General features: G+C 38.8%; 2 protein-coding genes across 5 annotated transcripts in view; one reads left to right on the forward strand and one right to left on the reverse strand.

Annotated features, from left to right (window-relative positions):
* TEX10 (testis expressed 10) overlaps nt 1-14,966 on the forward strand; it is a 59,932-nt gene extending 44,966 nt beyond the window's left edge. The window contains exons 13-16 of the mRNA XM_069778813.1: nt 10,035-10,115; nt 12,136-12,317; nt 13,313-13,523; nt 14,734-14,966. Of these exons, the coding sequence (XP_069634914.1) occupies nt 10,035-10,115; nt 12,136-12,317; nt 13,313-13,523; nt 14,734-14,847 (588 nt within the window). The 3' untranslated portion in view covers nt 14,848-14,966. The remainder of the gene's footprint in view (nt 1-10,034; nt 10,116-12,135; nt 12,318-13,312; nt 13,524-14,733) is intronic.
* Nucleotides 14,967-15,215: 249 nt separating this feature from the next.
* The window catches only part of INVS (inversin), a 99,311-nt gene continuing 95,563 nt past the window's right edge, over nt 15,216-18,963 (reverse strand). For all 4 annotated transcript variants that reach the window (XM_069778809.1, XM_069778810.1, XM_069778811.1 and 1 more), the window contains one exon: nt 15,216-16,135. In XM_069778809.1, the coding sequence (XP_069634910.1) occupies nt 16,020-16,135 (116 nt within the window). In that variant the 3' untranslated portion in view covers nt 15,216-16,019. The remainder of the gene's footprint in view (nt 16,136-18,963) is intronic.

Genomic DNA, 18,963 nt, shown 5'->3' on the forward strand with positions numbered 1-18,963 from the left:
ATTTTATTTTTTATTTTTTAGGTGGTTACACTTACATATGATCTGGAAGTCAAGCTGTTCCCGTTAAATGCTTGCCAGAAGGACTGGTGGTATTGCAATGCTGTTTGGGGTGTTCCCCTGAGAATTGCTATTTTTTGTTTCTATGGAATTTGTGGACAGAAAAGTAGGGGCACTTCTTCAGTAGCTTCCTTTCCTACTAGAGAAAAATTAAGATATTCTTTCTTCTTGCATCTGATCTGGTAATAATGGTCTCTGGGATACACTGTTTGTGTTCCAAATCTCTTTGTTTTTACAAAGACAAGAGATCAGTATTAAGGCAACCACTTCCTTTTATGAATCACAGGATTCCATTCATTTTTCATTTGGCTGGTTTTGATTTCAGATGCAATTGTAGATATGGCAAGTGATATATAAACAAAGCTATGCTGAAGTTACCTCGTAAAAAAAAATTTTAAAAAAAATCAGATGATAAGCTTTTAGATGACTGTTTTTTCTGTGTTTAAATATCTAATACAGTGCTGTGTTCATTAAGTTTTAGGAGTTTTCTCTTTTCGTTGTTGAGTACCATTCTCCAACCTCAAACATGTTGACCCATATTCTATGTTCAATTTGTAAACAAAACATTCTGGGGACTATAGTCCTTAAAAACTTTGGGATTTGGAGGCTGGACCATTGTTATAAAAAACAAAACAAAAACAAAAAACGGGGGAGGGGGGGGAATCCTGGCTTGGGAAAAACCTTTCAGTTCAAGATTTGCCAGCAATACTTTTTGTAGAGCAAGTAGATTGCACCCGGTATTGAGCAAGCTACTCTCTTCTCAAAACAAAATAAACCAAACGGGAACAAAACCCCCCCAAAACCCAAAGCTGCAGCTCTGGGAAGAAGAAAACTGCTAGCAAATCATGAGGCTCTTGTAGGATGTCTTTAAAGACCGTGTGATAATGATGGATCTATGTGCATTGAGTTTGAGGGAGGGAGGTTTGGAGACCGCTTTCTTCCAAGTGGACATAGTTCAAGGTGTGACACAATTTCGGAATCAAAATATTTTTAGCTGTGACAAAATTATTTTATTTAAATAAAGAAGTGCTACAGGAAATAATAAACCCCAGCTTGAATTAGTCATGCTTTTGGTGGAAGTGAGTAGAGCAGCACAGCTTCTGAATGCTGAATCTTTCATGCTTTCCCTTTCTGGGTAAGGAAGTTTATGGTGATGCTGTAATAAGGAAGTTTATGGTGATGCTGTAATGTTAAGCAAAATATTTGTAGTAGTTTAAAATACCTAGTAAATAAGAACAGCCCTCCGTTGGCTGCAGAGCAGGCAGCATTCAGGCCTCTACTTCATGTTTAGAATTGTTCATTTAAAGGAGTTCTCATTGTGTAGTTGTAATTCAGGGTTTCCTCATAACGGAAAAATACTTCATTGTGGATGGAAATAAATAAGGAACTGATGGAATTAGGATTTGACAGTCTGGTTTCCTATGAATAAATGAGACTAGTGATCAGATTCTTATTATTACTAGTCCATCCATCTTCCTCTTTCTTCTCTCCAGCAACTAGTTTTGTCTAAACCATTGGCTGGTTTTTGGCGCTCTGCTAAAAGAGTAAAGTTGCAAATACTAGTTGCCCATGAGTTTTGTGAAAATAAGCAGGTGGAAGAGAAAATATCCTCTAGCTTAGCACAAGGCAGTTTATAACTCGGTTTCTGCGTCCTGCTTGGCAGCAGCCAGCTGGGCAGCCTGCACGTGCATCACTCCAGACCAGGCTCAGCCCTGGGGGTGTCGGGGTTGTCAGGCAGGAGCAGGGGGGGTTACGGTGCTGAAAAAATGGAAGGGCAAGGGATGAAGGGTCCCAGGCGTGAATCTGTAGGAGGCCGTGGCTTGTCAGCTTTATTGCTCGCTGCTCGACTTCGTTTTCAAATCCCTAGGAAGGCAGTCCCAGCTTTCTGTCAGTAGCTAGCTGTACTGTGCAGTGAGTGGTGTTTATTTCTAATGGTAATGAACTGTAAGAGGGAGTTTAATATATGATGTACGCATGCCAGAGATGCGAGAGAAGAAAAGGTATGCCTCTGGAGAAAGAGCAAGTTGTGTAAAGGAAAAGAATAACTTGAGGCGTTTTCAAGTGGCAGTTTGGACATTTGGAGTGTTAATATAATGGGTGCACTTGGTAGCACATGGCTAACTATAATTGGTGAAAAAGCCAAACAAACAGACTTCTCATAGGAATTAATGCTTTTAAGTGGTTTATAACAAAAACTGCTTTGAGGTGGATACTGTTTGGAACTTTTTTTTTTGTCTAGAGAGTGGCAATTGGTATAGTGGAAATCTGAAGCCAGATTTTTTTTCTTTTGTGGAAGCTTTTAGGTAATGGTGATTTTTCACTTAAGGAGCAAAAAAGTATTCCTTTAAATGCTGTTTTGTGTAGCTGTAAAGGTTAATCTTCATATTTCATCTAAAAGATATGTTAAATGTGGAAATCCTAGTTCCTTTTCTGGAGCAACCTCTACTTAAAATGACTTCTGCCTTATTAAAGCTAATTATTTAAAATCATATCCCTGTAGCTGAAATAGGTGGGGCTCCAGAATAAATGGTTGCAGCCTTAGGGAAGAGGCTTCAGTCTTTGCTCATTTTAACTGTGCCTATAGTGTTTGTCAGTAATATTGTTCATTCCCCTGTAATTGAATTGCTCTGCCAGTATCGAATGAAATAGCACCAACAGAAATGAACAGTTGTAACAAGGTAACCGTGTATACATGATAATTTCTGTTGTAATATTTGATGTTTGTGACACTTGACCATTTTGGCAGGGGAAGGCAAATGATAATTTGAAGGTTCTGCTTGAAGTTGAGATTCTAGAGTTATATTGAGCACACAGCTGACTTGAAGAAATAAAATACTCAACGAAATGTTTAAAACGTAAGAGCAGACACCAGGGAAGGTCAGCTGCTTTTAGCAGTCTTGAATTAAAAAACCTTGGGATGCATGTAATGTAATAGACTAATGTGTGTCAAAAATGGTGAAGTCCTATAAGTGAAACAGAGTTGGGAAGGCTGTATCTGCACTGATATGCTATGAAAAATTCTGACAAATCAATAAAGGTAGTAAGTCAATGCATGTAAATTAAATGTCCTGCAAGGATGTTTGTCTTGAAGTACAAGGTGGTGGCGCAGCGCTGTAGCTTAACTTCAAGCAGAGATTAACACTTCAAAAAACCACTAGATTTTTAAAATGCAGATTTTGAATTGAAGTTCCTGTTAAGATTTCAACTTGTCTTTACTGAGATTTCCCGGTTAGAGTTACACTGGGGAGAAGCAGCAGCAGAGGGTAAATAGTATCTGTTCTGAACTAGAGATACGCTGTAATTTTTACCCTCTTTAGGGAGGATAAAATATTCTGTATAAGTCCATTAGTGTTTTGTAAAACCACATTTTATCCAAGTTTAATGTTTAGAAATGAAAATAATGTTGTTTTTCTTGAAAAGTAATGCAGATTTCAAAGAAACAAGAGAAATTATATAAATAAATGTAATGCCTCCTAAAATGAATAAAGCTCTCTTTCAAAGGTATCTTCCATAATTTTCTTAAGACGTAAAAAACAAAACAAAACCCCCAAAACCCACCAAAAAAACCCAATAAAACCCAAACACCAAAACACAAACTCCCCAAAAACCTAACCTGATATTTGGGCCAGTGCTCCATTGTACCTGCATCATATACTTCCAGTGTATCTTGTGATGCCTTATAGCTGGGAGCTCACATGTTACTGGGTGTAACCGATGTGAATTAACATCTGCACAGTTAACTGGGCATTATGCTATATATTCACATCCTGGCTTGTGATACCTAAACTAAATTTGCTCAAAAAGACAGACTTTGTGGGACAAGAGCTAGCTTCCTAAGTGTACGGTTTTCTGTGTTTTCCAATCCTTTTGTTTGGGGAAGGGGCAGGCAGGTGAATTTGGAGACTTGTACATCAGGTATGCCTTTGACCGTCCTGCACATGGTGGTTTGACAAGGAGGCATCTGCGAGGAGCAGGTATCGGCCGCAGTGACTTTTTATAGGTGTGAGGAAGCTGCAGAGCTGTTGAAGTGGGGCTTATTATGGCTGCAAGAGGATGAAACAAAAGCTTCTTGGGTAGCAAAGCTATTTTGTGGTGTCCTTTCTTTGAATTTTGTTAGTAAGATGGCTCTGAGAAGAGAACCAGACCTGTGCCATTCTTCAGGTACAGCTTCATCTATTCCTGGATAGTACATTAGCTGTTGAGTATAAAACCTGGTTTTGCTGACAAAAGAAAATATTTTCAGAAATGCCTGTCGCTTAGTGAGGCAGTAGGACTGTTTCTAGCCGATAGTTCTCTGCCTCCTGGCACCAAATCTTGCTGGTACCCAGATTTAAACATGTGATCAAATTGTTGCACAGGAGGTGAGCGGTGGTGATTGCCACTCATGTATTTGTGTCCAGTGGCAAATAAAGATAACTTCACTTGGTTTAGTTGACTCTTAATATAGGTTTAACATCAGACTGCATGCCACAGCCAAGGAGCCTGCAGACAGGCAATCACCACAGTTCAACAGATGCAAGATGAGTTTGTATGCTGCACTTATCCTGTTTCTGAGCCAGCAATTGGACATTAACTGTGTTTCATAATCCTTCTAAGTCTTTGCAAATATGTACTCTCTCAAGATGCAGGACACAATACATGTTCTTAAGCTTTTATAATTCTTAAACAAGTTTCTGTATTCCTGTTTTGCTACCCTGAATGTAAAATTAGTCCCATAGTGGGTTTTTTCCCCCAGTTGCCCACCTATGTAATGTTTTCCTGCAGACTCTGTTCCTTCTTTTGGGCTTTTTCTTTTTTTAACCTAGGTTTTGTTTTGTTGTGATTGTGTGGGGGTTTTGTGTGGATTTTTTTGTGTTGTGTTTTTTTTTTTTTCTGGAGTCACTGAATCGGGAATACCTTTCACATCCGCCCCTGTGAGCTTAGCCGAGGCAGATGAACAAAGACCTCTTGTTGTACGCAGCTTTCTCAACAACTCAGGGCACTGTTAATATTGCCCTGTCAAATCAATTTACTTCAGAAAGAGAAGCAGCACCTGTCAAGGGAGTACACTGTCTGATAAGCTAGGGTGCTTCGGGGGAAGCTGGCCAAGCTTCAGAAGACAAGCTTCATTGCCTGCCCCATCACCTGAAAACTTCTCGTTTTCTACGCTCTGCAGTAACATGTTATAGTGGATAGAGTCCCGCTTGAAACAGTCATTTCACAAGGGCTTGGGAATTGACTGCAGAACAGCCTGTTACGTTTTAGTTACCATGTTTGAGGTGGATGTCGATGTGAATTGAAAAATATATTTTAAAGTTCATATTAGGATATAGTATCTGGTGTGTGCCAACTTTTTTTTTTTTCCAATAAAATCACTTCTCTTGGAGCCTGAAGTGTCTGTGGTCTGACTCCACAGAGTGGCTTGCTAAAGTACTTGATCCATTATCTTTCCTGCTTGCTTGGTTCTCCTCTGTGCTCACGCTTCTGTGTGTTTTCAGAGGAAGGTAGGTATTTTTCTTTGAAAAAGACTACTTTGCAGCACAATTAAATTTGAAATAATATGCAGATTTTCTCTGGAGAGTTACTGATAAAATGTTTCCCTTGAGGCTTTTTGAGTTGGGATTCTATCACGTTATGGGAAGCATTTAGTGATTTAGGGAGTGGGAACAGTTAAAGAATGAACAAAACATTACTCTCGGTTCATCATTTGTGCATGTTCCTGTTGGCGTGAGGGCTGAGATTGAGACTGGGCTTCCTCGGGTCATCCCAGCTCTGCCTTTTGGAGTTGAGAGCATCTTGCAGATAAGCAATATTAAACTGATGGATTTCTGTGTACATTAGAGCTATGAAAAGCCCATTTCAGATTGGATTAAGAGTGAGTTAGGTTGGCTGTCAGCAGCAAAAACGCTTTTAACTCATCCAGTTGAAGACTAGAGTAAAATACTCCATGATGTCAGGATTTCCAAAAAGCCCAGTGAGTGCTCCTGGGCTGCTTTTCCAGCCTTTCCCTTCAACCATTTTAGCTGGCTACTGTTGGAGTATGTGTTCAGTATGGCAGGCAAGGCAGCCTATGTAGTAACAATTTCCTGAAGCACTAGTAGGGAACCTGCTGTTGTAGTTGCGTGGCTCGTGGGTACGATGGGTAGTTGGGCTTGTCTGATCAATAAGGTTTGCTTTGAAAAACTGCCAGTGGATTATGGAGCCTGTAGTATTTGCTGCATAATGCTAACAGATAATGCCCCTATTTAAGAGAATGCTTTTTTTGGCTTGAATTTATTCAAGTGGACGTTCAAACAAAATTAAAAAGAAAAAAAAAACAAAAAACAAAACACCAAACCACAAAACCCCCAAAGCCTCTAAGCCTAAACCAAACCTGTTATAAATACTGGTCTCAAAGATGTATACCCCCGCTATGATCAGAAATGCTCGTTCTCTGTCCATTTACTTCAGTAATACTCTGAAACAAAACTGCTCTGGCTTTGGTCCAAAACCAATCTATGAATGCGCCAAAAATGTGATAAATGCTAATCAAATGTAAAATAATGAATCAGCTGTGACATTTTATTATGGAAATTAAACATCATGCAAACCCTTGCCTAAGGCAAGTAAATTGTCAGGAAAAATACTAATTTTCATGTGATAATTAAGTTTTCTTTGCTTTTCATTTCCATGTCTAATAACGTTTCAGTTTCACTTTTTATAACAGGCATTTGTTATGAAAGCCATTTCAAGCAGGATTTAATTTATGGAAGTGAAAAGGATTGCCACTCCCACTTAATCACAGGAAAATAGAACTGGATGTAGGGAATGGTTGTGCTATTTTGAGGGTCAGAAGGATCTAAAAGGTTGAAAAACTAACTTGCCGATGCGCTTTACCACAACCCTTCTAAGCAAGTATGCTGCTCTTCAGTGGTATGATGCCCATTTTCCTTGCCAGTTCTGGAAGAGTCTGAGTGTCGGTGAATTGTACCTGTACGAAATGCACCTACAACTTGTCATCTCAGCGGGAGCCTCAGTGGACTGGTAGGCCTATTCTAGGGATGTAGTCCTAAGGGTGAAATACTAATAATGGTTTTATTAATAATGAAACCTTAGTTTGCTGGCTGGGTCTGGTGGATTTGCCTTCAGGGTCTTTAATTTGTTGACCTCTTGTGGGTATGTGTGGAATTACAAGGGACCCCTCTCCAGCATACTGTGTCTAGTGTCAGGCGCTCACAAGCATATGGCATACCCTGTTTGCAAACTGCCTGAGCTCTTAGGAGCAACGCATGTCTCCTCCATTTCCCCTTTCATAATGATCCTTCCTAATTTCCATCTCATCTCCATTCGCAGCCAGCTATGATCATTGTTATTTTTTGTTGCTGTTTGGTTATATTTGTTTTCCTGCAGAGGTCCTCACCTCTTTGTTGTATTTGTAAGTGACAATAATATCCCTTCTTGGGTATAGTTTTGCCAGCCCAGGCAGGTTAAGTTCTTTGCGTTGATACCTGTAGGACAGGATCTCTATTCTTTGTGCAATTTTTCTATGCCCATTCAGTTTGAATTTACCTTTCTTGAAAATATGTGACTCCTATTTTGCACAGTATGTCAGAAATAGTGTAAGTAGGATCTTACGGAGTAGTATTGAACAGACGATCAGTATTCTGTCTGATCAATTCTATTGTGATTATCTTTATTTTTCCATCCTAAAGTGACATTTGCCTGTTTTATGGTTCTATCACAGCCACCTCAAGGTCAGTTGTTAAGCAAAGAATTTTCTCCTCATTTCCAACTGTTAAAACTCCTAGCTGCGTGCAGAAATTTGTATTAGTCTCCAAGCACCTGACCCGCCACTTTTGTTTCACTGAATTTTTTCTCTATTTGTCATTCATCAAACCCATGCGATCTTTTCTATAGGTTAGTCCAATCCTCCTGTCTTGGCAGTGTTTCTCAACTTTGAGCTGTCAGCCGACAGATTTCATCAATGTAGCTTTACCTTTTGTGTAAGTGCTACTCGTTAAAATACTAGGTCAGACTGGTGTAAGAGTTTGTCCTTGACATGACAATCCCCAGTAGTAACCTCTGTCTCAGCTTGACTTTATTCCTTGACACTGCTAATACGCAGATGTTTTGAGTGTGTTCCTTGGGAATATTTCAGAGTACTTAATATTTTATCACTTTCAAATTGCGGTGTACAGAAGCACTACCATACCTAGGACGGTGTACGCAGTTTTAATAATATTATTTCACTATTAAATAAATGTATAGTATAAATAAGGCTATTCAGTGCAAGACTATGTATAAAACTGTCTTTTAAATAGTCCTACTAGTCAAACAAAATACTTACAAAATCACACCTGTAATACGGATTAACACGTGCAATGTCCTGACAGCCTCACAGTATTATGTTCTGTCAAGCAGATGTGTTAAGGATCTCCTGAATTTGGCCAGCTTAAGCAGGTCTAAAAGCATGCGTGGTATGTAATTTTGAAAAAAAGCTGAGCACGCTTTTTATCACCACACATGATAGTGCTTGGCCATTCTGATTAAACCACCACTGGCAACCACATTACTTAGGATTGAGTTTTCATACCACAGGACCTTGAACTAATGGTTCTTTTCCTAACCTTTCCTTTCCTTGGAGTCTCTCTTCAGCTGGAAATATTTTTGACTATTATTTTTGACACAACATGGGTGATGTTTTCTGTTTTGTCATTATCTCTTGCTTAGGTGTCTTGACCTGCCCTGATTCAACTTAACTCTGAAAACCAAGACACTATCAGAGAATTTAATCCCTCAAGTCAGATCATTCTGTCAAAGTTTTCTTGAACTCTTTCTTCAGTCAGCAAAGTATCCTAGAGGAATGGTTTTTGCTTAGTTGAGGTATTTGTAAAACTCGGAGACTTAAATTCGTCCCTCCCTCAAACATCTGATCTTGCTGTTCTCTTTCTGATTCCCTTAAGCGCAGACAGAAGATTTCAATCCTCGCGTACTGGTTCTTCCATCCTCCTTGTCCTTAGCAGGACATCACGATTGCTAATGGTCTAATAACACACGCTGCGTGCGTTGCTTTCTGGAGGCTTCAGCTGACACTCTGGTGGGATAAGCAGCGAATGTAAACAGAGGGAGGTCATCCAAGCTCTTTAGTTTGCAAATTATTGGAATAGAGGGAAAGGAAGAGAGGAACAGAGAAAGCCATCTGCTGAGGACTGTAGCACAGCTTACTAAGCAGATCTACTAGAGCTCTGGTTTCTTTATCCTATCCAGGAGCCATATAGCATTTCATGGGGTCTTGGTCAACTCTCTTTCTTCCCCCACCAACCTGGCCATGCTCACCCATGTGTTTTTTTACTAAAAAATGAAGATCTGAGTCTTCAGTTTGTTTGGGTTTTTTGGTTTTTGTTTTTTGTTTTTTTTAAATTCTTCCCATCATACCTCTGGGCAGCTAATACAGTTTGCTAGTGCCTGATATATAAGCACCAGGAAGTTTTTGACAGTCCATAAAACAAGATTTCCCTTTGTGGTATTACAGTTTGTATCATCTTTGAACATGACACTTTTGGCAGTGTAGAGGAAAATAAGTTGGAAATGGATTTTTGCTAACTTTCTTCTTTGTTCCATAATTTTTCTGTCCTGTTTTGCTGTGATTCCTCTGTTTCATGCTTGATAAAGTTATTTGTGAAGTTGTTTTCTGAAATTTGTCAGCTCCGAGGAAAGGCTCAGTGTGGTGCTGTAGCTGGATAGAGCATTTTTGGCTTTCTACTTCCATCACATAGGTAAAATGAAGAAAGCCACTACCAAAAAAACTAATGGTGTAGGCTGTCATCTCTTTAAACACTGAATAATTTGTGTTGACAATGTTACTCTTACACTGTAAAGAATCAATACTTTGAGACAAAGCTGCTATGTGTTCCCATAGGTACTCTGTATTTAGATCTGTCAGCAAAGTACGACTACACAGTGAATGATTGCTGGTTACGTTTCGAGTACTTAAATATAACTTTGTTTTATTAAAACAGATGATCTGTCACAGCTTGTCCACTATACCTTCACAAAGTCAGTGTTTTGACATTCTCCAGACTGGCATCTGTAAATACCTGGTAAGTACCATTTTGTCTTCTAGGTTAACTTCCTTGTGATAAATTTTGTAACAGTCTCATTAACCCTCAGATCCACTTATTCCATTATTTCATGCATAATTCAGCATTTGCAAAAGTTTTTTCAACATGATTAGCGATGTTTAAAAAAGTATCTAATAACTGTTTGTGTCCAAACTTACATGGATTTTTTTGTTCTTATTTGTGAAGAGTTCCACTTACTTTCAAGCCAGGATAGCTTCTGAAAGGCTTCTTGGTTTGGTTTGGTTGGCTTTTCAAAAGAGCCACTAGCATCTTTAGATGAGTTTTACAGTCTGTCGTCTTCTAATCCTGAACACTCCCTGAGCTGAGGATGGGGATGGCGAAGCCAGAGCTGGGTAACAGAATTGTAAGGGACAGGATTTGCAGTTACCTGTGATGGTGCCTGCCGAGCGGGAGGACCTGCCTGTCCTCCTGTTGAGATGGTTTGGCAATCTAACGAGTATTGGCAGCTCCCTGTGTGGACCCCTACGGAAAAATGACTAGACCAAAGCTTCCATGGGGAGTCGCTTACCTGTAACTGTAGTCTGGATTTTTGGGGGTGGGTGTTGGCTTAAATCAGAACTTTTAGATCAGCTTATGCGTTCTACTACTGTCCCTTTGAGAGTAAACAGTTCAGTGGATTTTTATAGTTGATTAGGCTGCCGCCCAAGATCTCTAACTGGATGATGACACCTAACAGGGAAGAAAGGCAGCGTGTAGGCAACATCCTATATGGGAACTTATTGGAGCAGTCTTATCTACTGGATTTGTATAAATTGAAATATCTGTGTTCACATCATCTTCCAGACTGACTGGCAGGCATGTTTCATCAGCAGTGTTGGCTAATTTGATCTTCGGGATGCTTCTTTATATGCAGACATCTGTCTAGCTCACTGTCATGATTTCCTATTTGTGGTTGGTCAGGAACATCTGTGGCCTTGAAATACACCTGGTGTCTTATCTTGGAAGTATTTAAAAGTTTGAACCCATCATTGTTCTTTATCTTTTACCTCTCACGAGTAATCAAACCAATGAAATACGTTGCACATTTCTGTAGCTTGTACTTTATTGAGCTTTTTCTAAACATTTCTAAAAGAACAGCTGACTTTGTTAAGTGAACCAACTGCCTATATCAGCTTAAAACAATGTACTTGCAGGTGAGCAAATTAGGCTACTCTAAAACTCCTTAAATTAGTTTTTTAATAAGATAAATGGTGCCATATTAGCAATGCATGAATTTTTTTTATGGCTTTACAGGACAAAAATCTAGGATAGTTACTCAATAGCACTTCAAAATCTAAACTGCTTTCTAATTCACTGCCTCTACCCAAAAAAGACTTTCTTTATTTTTGTTAAATTATTTATCTTGCCTATGAAGTCCTTAATCAAGATGATGTTCTCATTTAAACAACAGAGGATTTATCACTCCAGCTGTGGGCCCACCATATGTTTCATTAGCTTTAATTTAACTTGGCTCATAATGTTCTCATTCCTGTCAAGCGTGTTGGATTTGTAAGGAGACTCACCCTGATGACGATCCAGTAGCAGCTTTTCCTTCTGGAGTAAATCAGAGTTTCCTTCTACCTCAGTGACTGCTCACTGCCATTTCCAGACACAGAAGGGCTGCTCTGTCCCATGAAATATGCTTAAAAGGAAAGACCTGTTCTGTCCAACAACCTGTTCTGTTTGTGCCTGTACCATCTTTCAGAGCAAGGCTCAAAGCAGTGTTGTTTTTGTTGTTTTTTTTTAAATACGTTTGAGATGAGTGTTTATTTAGAAGGGATGGAATGAAGATGCCGGTTTAAACTTCTGTTGGTATGGGCGGCAATTTCTTAGGAAAATAGGGATTTGAAAAAATGCAGTAGTGTGTCCAACTTGAACAGAAACAAAGTAATACATGTCATGATATGAAAGAGGCTCATTCAGCTCTAGACATGCGTGGATACCATCAGAAAAATTTGTGTATGAAGTGATGAACTTGGGGGTTTTTGTTTCAATACAGGTTGGATTGGTTGTAATACCCGACAGCACAGCTGGATCTGTTCTATGTGCCATAAATAAGCTCTTGGATCAAGCTTGCATCCTAAGTGAAAACCTGCACAAGTTCTTAGCTTCTTGTTGTTACAGTCTTCTGTACTTTCTGCTAACTTTAGACAAAGAGGACGCAGAACATGTACAGAAAAGGTAATGTTGCTTTTCTTACCATGTTAATGGTCTCTGCCTTTACACCCACAAGTATTTAGACATGTAAAATGAAAGGATACCCCCACCACATCCCCCAATTTACTTTGCTGTTGGTCTTTTGCTTAGTTCAAGACAGTACTTAGATTTAAGAAAAACAGCTGCAAAGTTAGCTGGAATTATTTAAAACAATAACTGAAGTAAGTTTTCATCTCAAATTATTCTAGTTAGATGTCAGAACCGTCCTGACTTTAGAAAGGTGGATATTTATACCTTAATCTTTAGCTTTAGCCTTTAGTTTCATTAGATACGTTGAAGAGCAACATGCAAAGGATTTGGCTTTATAAGCTTGTACTCTTAACTGACTTGATATTTCAGCTTTAACAAAAATTCTCAGGCATCATTTTATAGACTGCAAATCCATTTGATTAAAAAAAACCCAAAAGCTACAGATGCCAGATTTAAATACGTTTATTTACCTGTATAACAGAAATGTCTTTAAACAGTTTAAACTTCAGGTTTTCCTCTGTTCCATATACAGGAAAGTTGTTCAAATCTTACTTAAAACGTAAAACATGTTTTTAAAGCCGCAGTCCTTCACTGACTGTATTTAATGATTTACATATCACAAAAAGCTGATTCCATTGTTTGATTTCTTATGAGTATTAAATAAAGATTCAGGTGTGCCTGACTGGAACAAAAACCTCTTCCCAGCTGCATCAAGCAGAAATTACACTGTGTAAGAGCTTCAGCAACATTTGTAGCTTCAGGGCAGGACCTTAAATTTTTCCCAGTGCTGTACATAATTTTATTATATTTTCAGGTGTAGCATTTTTTGGTACAAATTTTGTGCTTTGGCACTAATTATGGTTAAGGCAATTGGCATGATTGAATTCACAGAGGCATGTTTCTTTGTACAGCTATGAGGCTAGTTCACAGAAGCACACTTGAAATACAGGTCCTCGATCATTTCAATTTTTGTTCTCTTTTCCTCTCAGGGATATGCTGTGGGGATCGTGTATTTCTGCATTAGCACTCCTGCCACGATTACTGAGACTGATGCTGCAAAGTCTGCAAGTGAGCAGGATCTGTCGGGAAGAACTGCCCGTTGTTGCTCAGTTGCTTCGCTTACTAATGCAACATGGTCAGCTCAGGAGCCATATGATCACAAATGAATTTCTGGTGCAACAGATTATCAAGGACATCATGGTATGAAACTTCTTGTTGTCTCCCACAGTTACGAGGGTATACAAGGTTTAAAAATTATTGCAAACACGAAGAACAGATGCTTAGCAAAACACAAGTTATGGTTGTGTTTTATTTGGCTCGGAAGTCCAGACTGTGTAGAAGGCTGCTGCTTATCTGAGCTCCTGTGGTCGCTGCACGGATGAGAGAGTTCTGAAATTTAGCTTGCACCCAATCCAGCGGCCCTGGACAACAGGTGGCTTCCTAACAAAAGGCACCGGCAGTGGATTACCTACACAGCCTGTCTGAGGGAGAGCTGTCCCAAAATAAGAAACTAGTCTTTTCTGTTTATTGGAGCAGGGGTACATAAGTGTACGAGGATGTTATTGAATCAAACTCTCTCAGATATATACAGTGCAAAGTCGATTCTCTTTCAAATATTGCAAAACCCAGCGCTTCTATTCACATGTCTACGTTCCAGTGGTTTTGAGACTACTACAGTTGCTTCTCTCTTCAGGAAAAAAATCTGAAACTGTCTTCACACAAAGCTCTTACTAGTTCTGAGTGCAGAGAGTTTGTATGTCCCGCAGGTTTGAGTAAGCTACCCACACATATCCATTAGTAGCTTTTAAAAGGTCTGTTACCAGAAATGACCTCAGTGGTGGCAAAATCAGATGTAAGAGATTATCATGCAAGTTCTCTAACAGAGAATGAAGTGGTTGGTTTCCTTTGGTGTTGAAAATGCCTCAGCCTGTTTTTGTGATGTTCCACTGCGGGTGGGTTGTGTTTGTTGTTGGGGTTTTTTAACTGCTTATGAATGCTAAGGAGAGCGAATTACTGGACTGTGGGCTATGTTGGTAGCAGTTCTCCTGTAGACTGGGGTATTGAGCTCTCCTGCTTTAGTAGAACCACGCTCATTTGCATTTTAATTGACTATAAATTGCAGAATTGGAAAGTAAGCAAGCCACTATAATTAAGAGTACGGAAGTCACATCTGGTGTAATTCACACACTTCATAATGTAACACTGACTTAGTCTACCAAGTAGTAACACTTTATTATTTTGGCTTTAACAGACATACCATGTTAAAATGACTAAATGAGAAGAATAAGGTCACTGTGTGCAAGTGAACAAGGCCATCTTGTACCTTTAACATCGTACCTGATTAACTGTAAAAACAAAGTGAAGCTTTGTTGGTGAAATTGAGTTTTACCTTTTTTCCCCTTCTTTCTAGACACTGAAGAGTGGTGAAGTTCAAGAGCAGTGGCTAACAGACCTCCATTACTGCTTCAACATCTACCTTGCCTCTCATCCCCAGGGACCTGGCCCTATAAACACGGTATATTAAAGAGGTCGAACTGCATTTATTGTAAAGCATTTACTTCTATTTAGTTTTGAATGGAAGATGTTGGAACAAAGCTTGTCAATTTTTTTGTAAGTGAAACAGAATAAAAATTTTACAAAGAACTGCATACCTCTATTGCCTTTCTTTTCAAGCAAGTAGATGTTACTGGAGGTTGTTTTAGTAGATGTGGTGACCGCAGGCAAGGGTGTTAAGCTTCAAGGAGACTGGATTTTCTTTAAGTGCTTGCAGAGAAACAGACTTATATTAACTCCAATCATCTATTATTTTGAAGCATCATATTAATTAAAAAAACCCCCAGAATTATGTAATACCAACTAGCAGAAAAAATAGAAAACAATATACTTTGAAACTAGAGTAACAGTGTTTTATTTTTGCTGAGTTCATATTCTTAAATACTTTGTGCAAGGTAAATACTGTATGCTGGTAGCTCCAAAGCTATTATAAGAACAAGTTTTCTTCTAGAATAGGTCCTATCTTTTCTTGCTTTCTGTAGAAACTCTTTTTGTGCATGTATAAAAACAAAGTTATTAATATAGAAAAAACTGGTGATAATTTCAAAGGGCAGAAAACACACCCCTAACAATTTCCATCGGCTGTGGAAAGCAAGTTTATTTACTGAGTGTTTTCTGTCAATGTTTCTACTTTTCCTTCCAAATCCATAGCTAGCTGAGAACCAATTGTTTCTTTAGTACAGAAGTAGAGCATGAAGGCTGTTCTTCCCTTCCCACTTAGATTTTGAAATACATTTAATAAATTTGAGGTGAAATAGAATAGCAGTCTTCTAGAACTGTTACATCTTCTGTACAGTTGCCCTCCCCTTTGAAAGTGTGTTTGATGAACACATTCAAAATTCCTACTTTTGACAACGGAAAACTTTGGGAGCCCCTGCAATGCTGGGGCTTAGCGCTTCATTTTCTGTTTCCAAATGCAATTCAGATTTCATCCTGTCACTAAATAAATTAACAGTTGCATTCAAAAACTAATTTGTACACAAAATAAGTCCAGCTCCTTAGAAGTCTGCTTGGCATGTAATGCTGAGATAATACAAAACTGAAAATGTGTTCAAGTTTAATACGTTGTAGATGACTTGTACATTATGAAAGATAACAGTTGCACCAGAATGTGCTCTTTAAATTCCAAACATTCAGTTTTGCTTAGTGCTTGAGTCCTGTATTTTTTGATTTTGCAGCAGTGGTTGGTCTCATGTTGTATGAAAATTGCTTTGATTTTCCCATGTTCTCCAGCAAATTAACACACTGTAGGTTGTTTACTGTAAAAGAAAAAAGGGGTTTGATGAGTAACTGTAGTGGTTAAAAAGAAGTTTCATCTTCATCTACACTGGATTCTAAATTTTGTAAAAAATGAATCCACCAGGAAAAGAGTGTGCCTTTTTCCTGACACCTTGCTGTTGATTATCTGTAAATAGAGTTTGGTTTCTGTGGCACTCAGTACAGCTTACATAGAATGCAACTGCGTGTGTTTAACGCAGACAGTAATAATGGAGCTTAACTAGAGATTTACCCTCATAAAGGAATGAAGGTTTCCAGGCTGACAGTTCAGTCACTGAATCAATGCTCTTGGCTGAGTTTGCTGAAGAGCAGCAAGAGATTTTGTTGAGCAATATTTAGCAACTTTAGGTATTGGGTCATTTCTAGAAAGTAGGAGAAACTAGTCCAGGGCTAAAGTGAAGACTGAATTATTAGAAAGCAGAAATGAATGTCAGCTGACCATTCTCTTCAGTTTTGAGTCTGGCTGAAGGGCTGGGCTCATTCAATGTTTTTATTTACTGTAACATGCTACAAACAATATGCATGTTTTCCTTTCCCAGTTTTGTAGAGGACAGATGCGAACATTTCAGTGCTTTATCCCATTCTAGCCAGGTCACCCCAGCTGCAAATCTGAACATTTCATTGAGGGGGAGAACCCAGCTCATCTTAAGGACGCCTTTCTAATGTCAGGAATTGCAAAACCTCCTTTACAACTTATAAACACACTTCAGTGTCCACAGTTAAACAAAAAAAGGGGCTTATCTGTCTGACTTGCTGCAGAGAGCCTCTTCAAATGCCATTTATTGAATTGGCAAAAGCCATCTATTGAATAAAAACATACATGAAAAAGGAACAACTTTCAGGTTCCAGATTGTTTTAATCTTAACAATCATAAAGGCCTTATTTGCCAGAATATTTTGAAGCACCTACCCAGCGTCCGTACGTCCCACTGCACACTCCTATTCAACCTGTCATTCTCTGCCCCCTGTTGCTGACTTGTACATTTCCTTTCAATACCTTCTGTGTCCTCACTCCAAAGTCTGCTTATGCCAATAAGTTAACTGAGTTTGGTGTCAGTCTCCTGTTTGTTGCAGATTTGTCACTGCATGCTTTTTTCACTACCTATATGAACATTAAAACTAGAGCTGACAGTCAGTCTTCACCTTCCCAGATGTACCTTCTGCAAGAGAAGAATCAAACTGAACAGTCTATTCTGACCTACTCCAGGCACCTACGTCAGAACTAGAATATCTGGCATTAGCCACTGACAGCTCTGAACTTTTCCAACAAACGTAATGTTGTCATGCACAAAGGCAGTCAGATGAAAAACATGTTATTGTCTTTAAGTAAGGGCTAAAGTTCCCTGAGCTCCTATTAGGTGAATAAAAGTAAGTAGTGTTCTAAAGGAACTGGGCAGAGTTCCTATCACTATCCTATTCGTCACCAAGTTATGAAAGCAAAGGACACTCAAACCTCAAAAGAAAGCCTTTTTATTTCAGAAGACAGGGAGATCTGTTGTCCTGAAAAGTTAAACGAAAAGAAGCATTATTCGCTAAAGCTCTTTTAAAATTTAGATTAATGTCTGCATGAAGAGGTGGCAATCAAACACCTGTCTGGTCAGGCCTCTTCTTAAAACAGTTTTCAAACAGTGGAATTAAAAAGCCTCTGTCTGTTACTGAGGCAGAAACTCAACTACAGTGCTAACAAACTCAAGGATAGGTCTACTGTCAGATTTCTTTTTGACTTCAGAGTTCTGTTAAGCTAGTTGGAAAATATATTTTGCTTCCCTTTGCAAATTATCTGAACTACTGTCTCCATGAAGCATTTGCTTTTTTGCTACCTAGCTGTGGCCTGCCTCTGAACTACATGCGATAAAACCACAAAGACCAAATGTCCAACGAGGCACTAAACCTTCACATGGCGAAGGGCTGACATTACCATAGCTCCCATCCCCGAGCCAGTGCATAATACAGTGGCAAAGTCTTAAAAATGGCATTTAGTAAAGAATAGGAGAGATGACTGTGCACTCTAACTTCATTTTTTAAGCTGTCAAATAATGCCACATGTATAAAAGTTCCAGCCTTTAATGACTTTGATAATACTTTCACAATCTGTGTTCTTCAACGCTATTCTGTATTATGCAGTGTAGCCCCATCCTGTTTGCCTGCACGGCTTGAAAGTCCTGATCGTGCCAACCCTACTGTCCCAATACCAGTTCCATACATAAAATTTCAAACAGAGCTAAGGCTCTCCCAAGTAAGACCTGGTAATGACTACATGGCTTCGGAGTTGGCAGCAAATAAATGTATGATTTTTGTTAGAGCCTTAAAAGTTACTGCAAGTAAAATTCTATGAAATTAATTGAGGCTCTATGCACAGCACAGGAACCCCATTATGCTCTTTTAGAAGAAAGGGCAGAGATCAGATCAGTAACTTCGGATTTTCAAGTTTTCGTCTATGCACTAAACCGTGTATTTCAAATTAACATGTATAAATTCTTGACAGGTGTAGAAATCTGGTCTCTTTCCTTCTATAGGGCTAGTAAATATTTGTGCTGCTGAACCAAAGTATGAGCATCTGTAAGCAATTTTAACCACAGATGAATGTTAACTGGCTTTTCACTGTACAAGTCCATTATATTAAGGTCTTTCCTAGTAAGAGCCCAATGAAAACTGGTTTTCATGTAAATGATTCAACATAAAGATAAAAGTGCAGTGCTCAAATGAGTCCAAAAGTAGTGAAAGAACGTGCAATCACAACAGTTTGGTGGTAGTTATGTGTTTTGATATGAGATCTCAGTTCTTGAGCAGATTTTTTTTCTTTTCTAAGA

Source organism: Haliaeetus albicilla, chromosome 3, assembly GCF_947461875.1.
Source record: "Haliaeetus albicilla chromosome 3, bHalAlb1.1, whole genome shotgun sequence".
NCBI lineage: Eukaryota > Metazoa > Chordata > Aves > Accipitriformes > Accipitridae > Haliaeetus > Haliaeetus albicilla.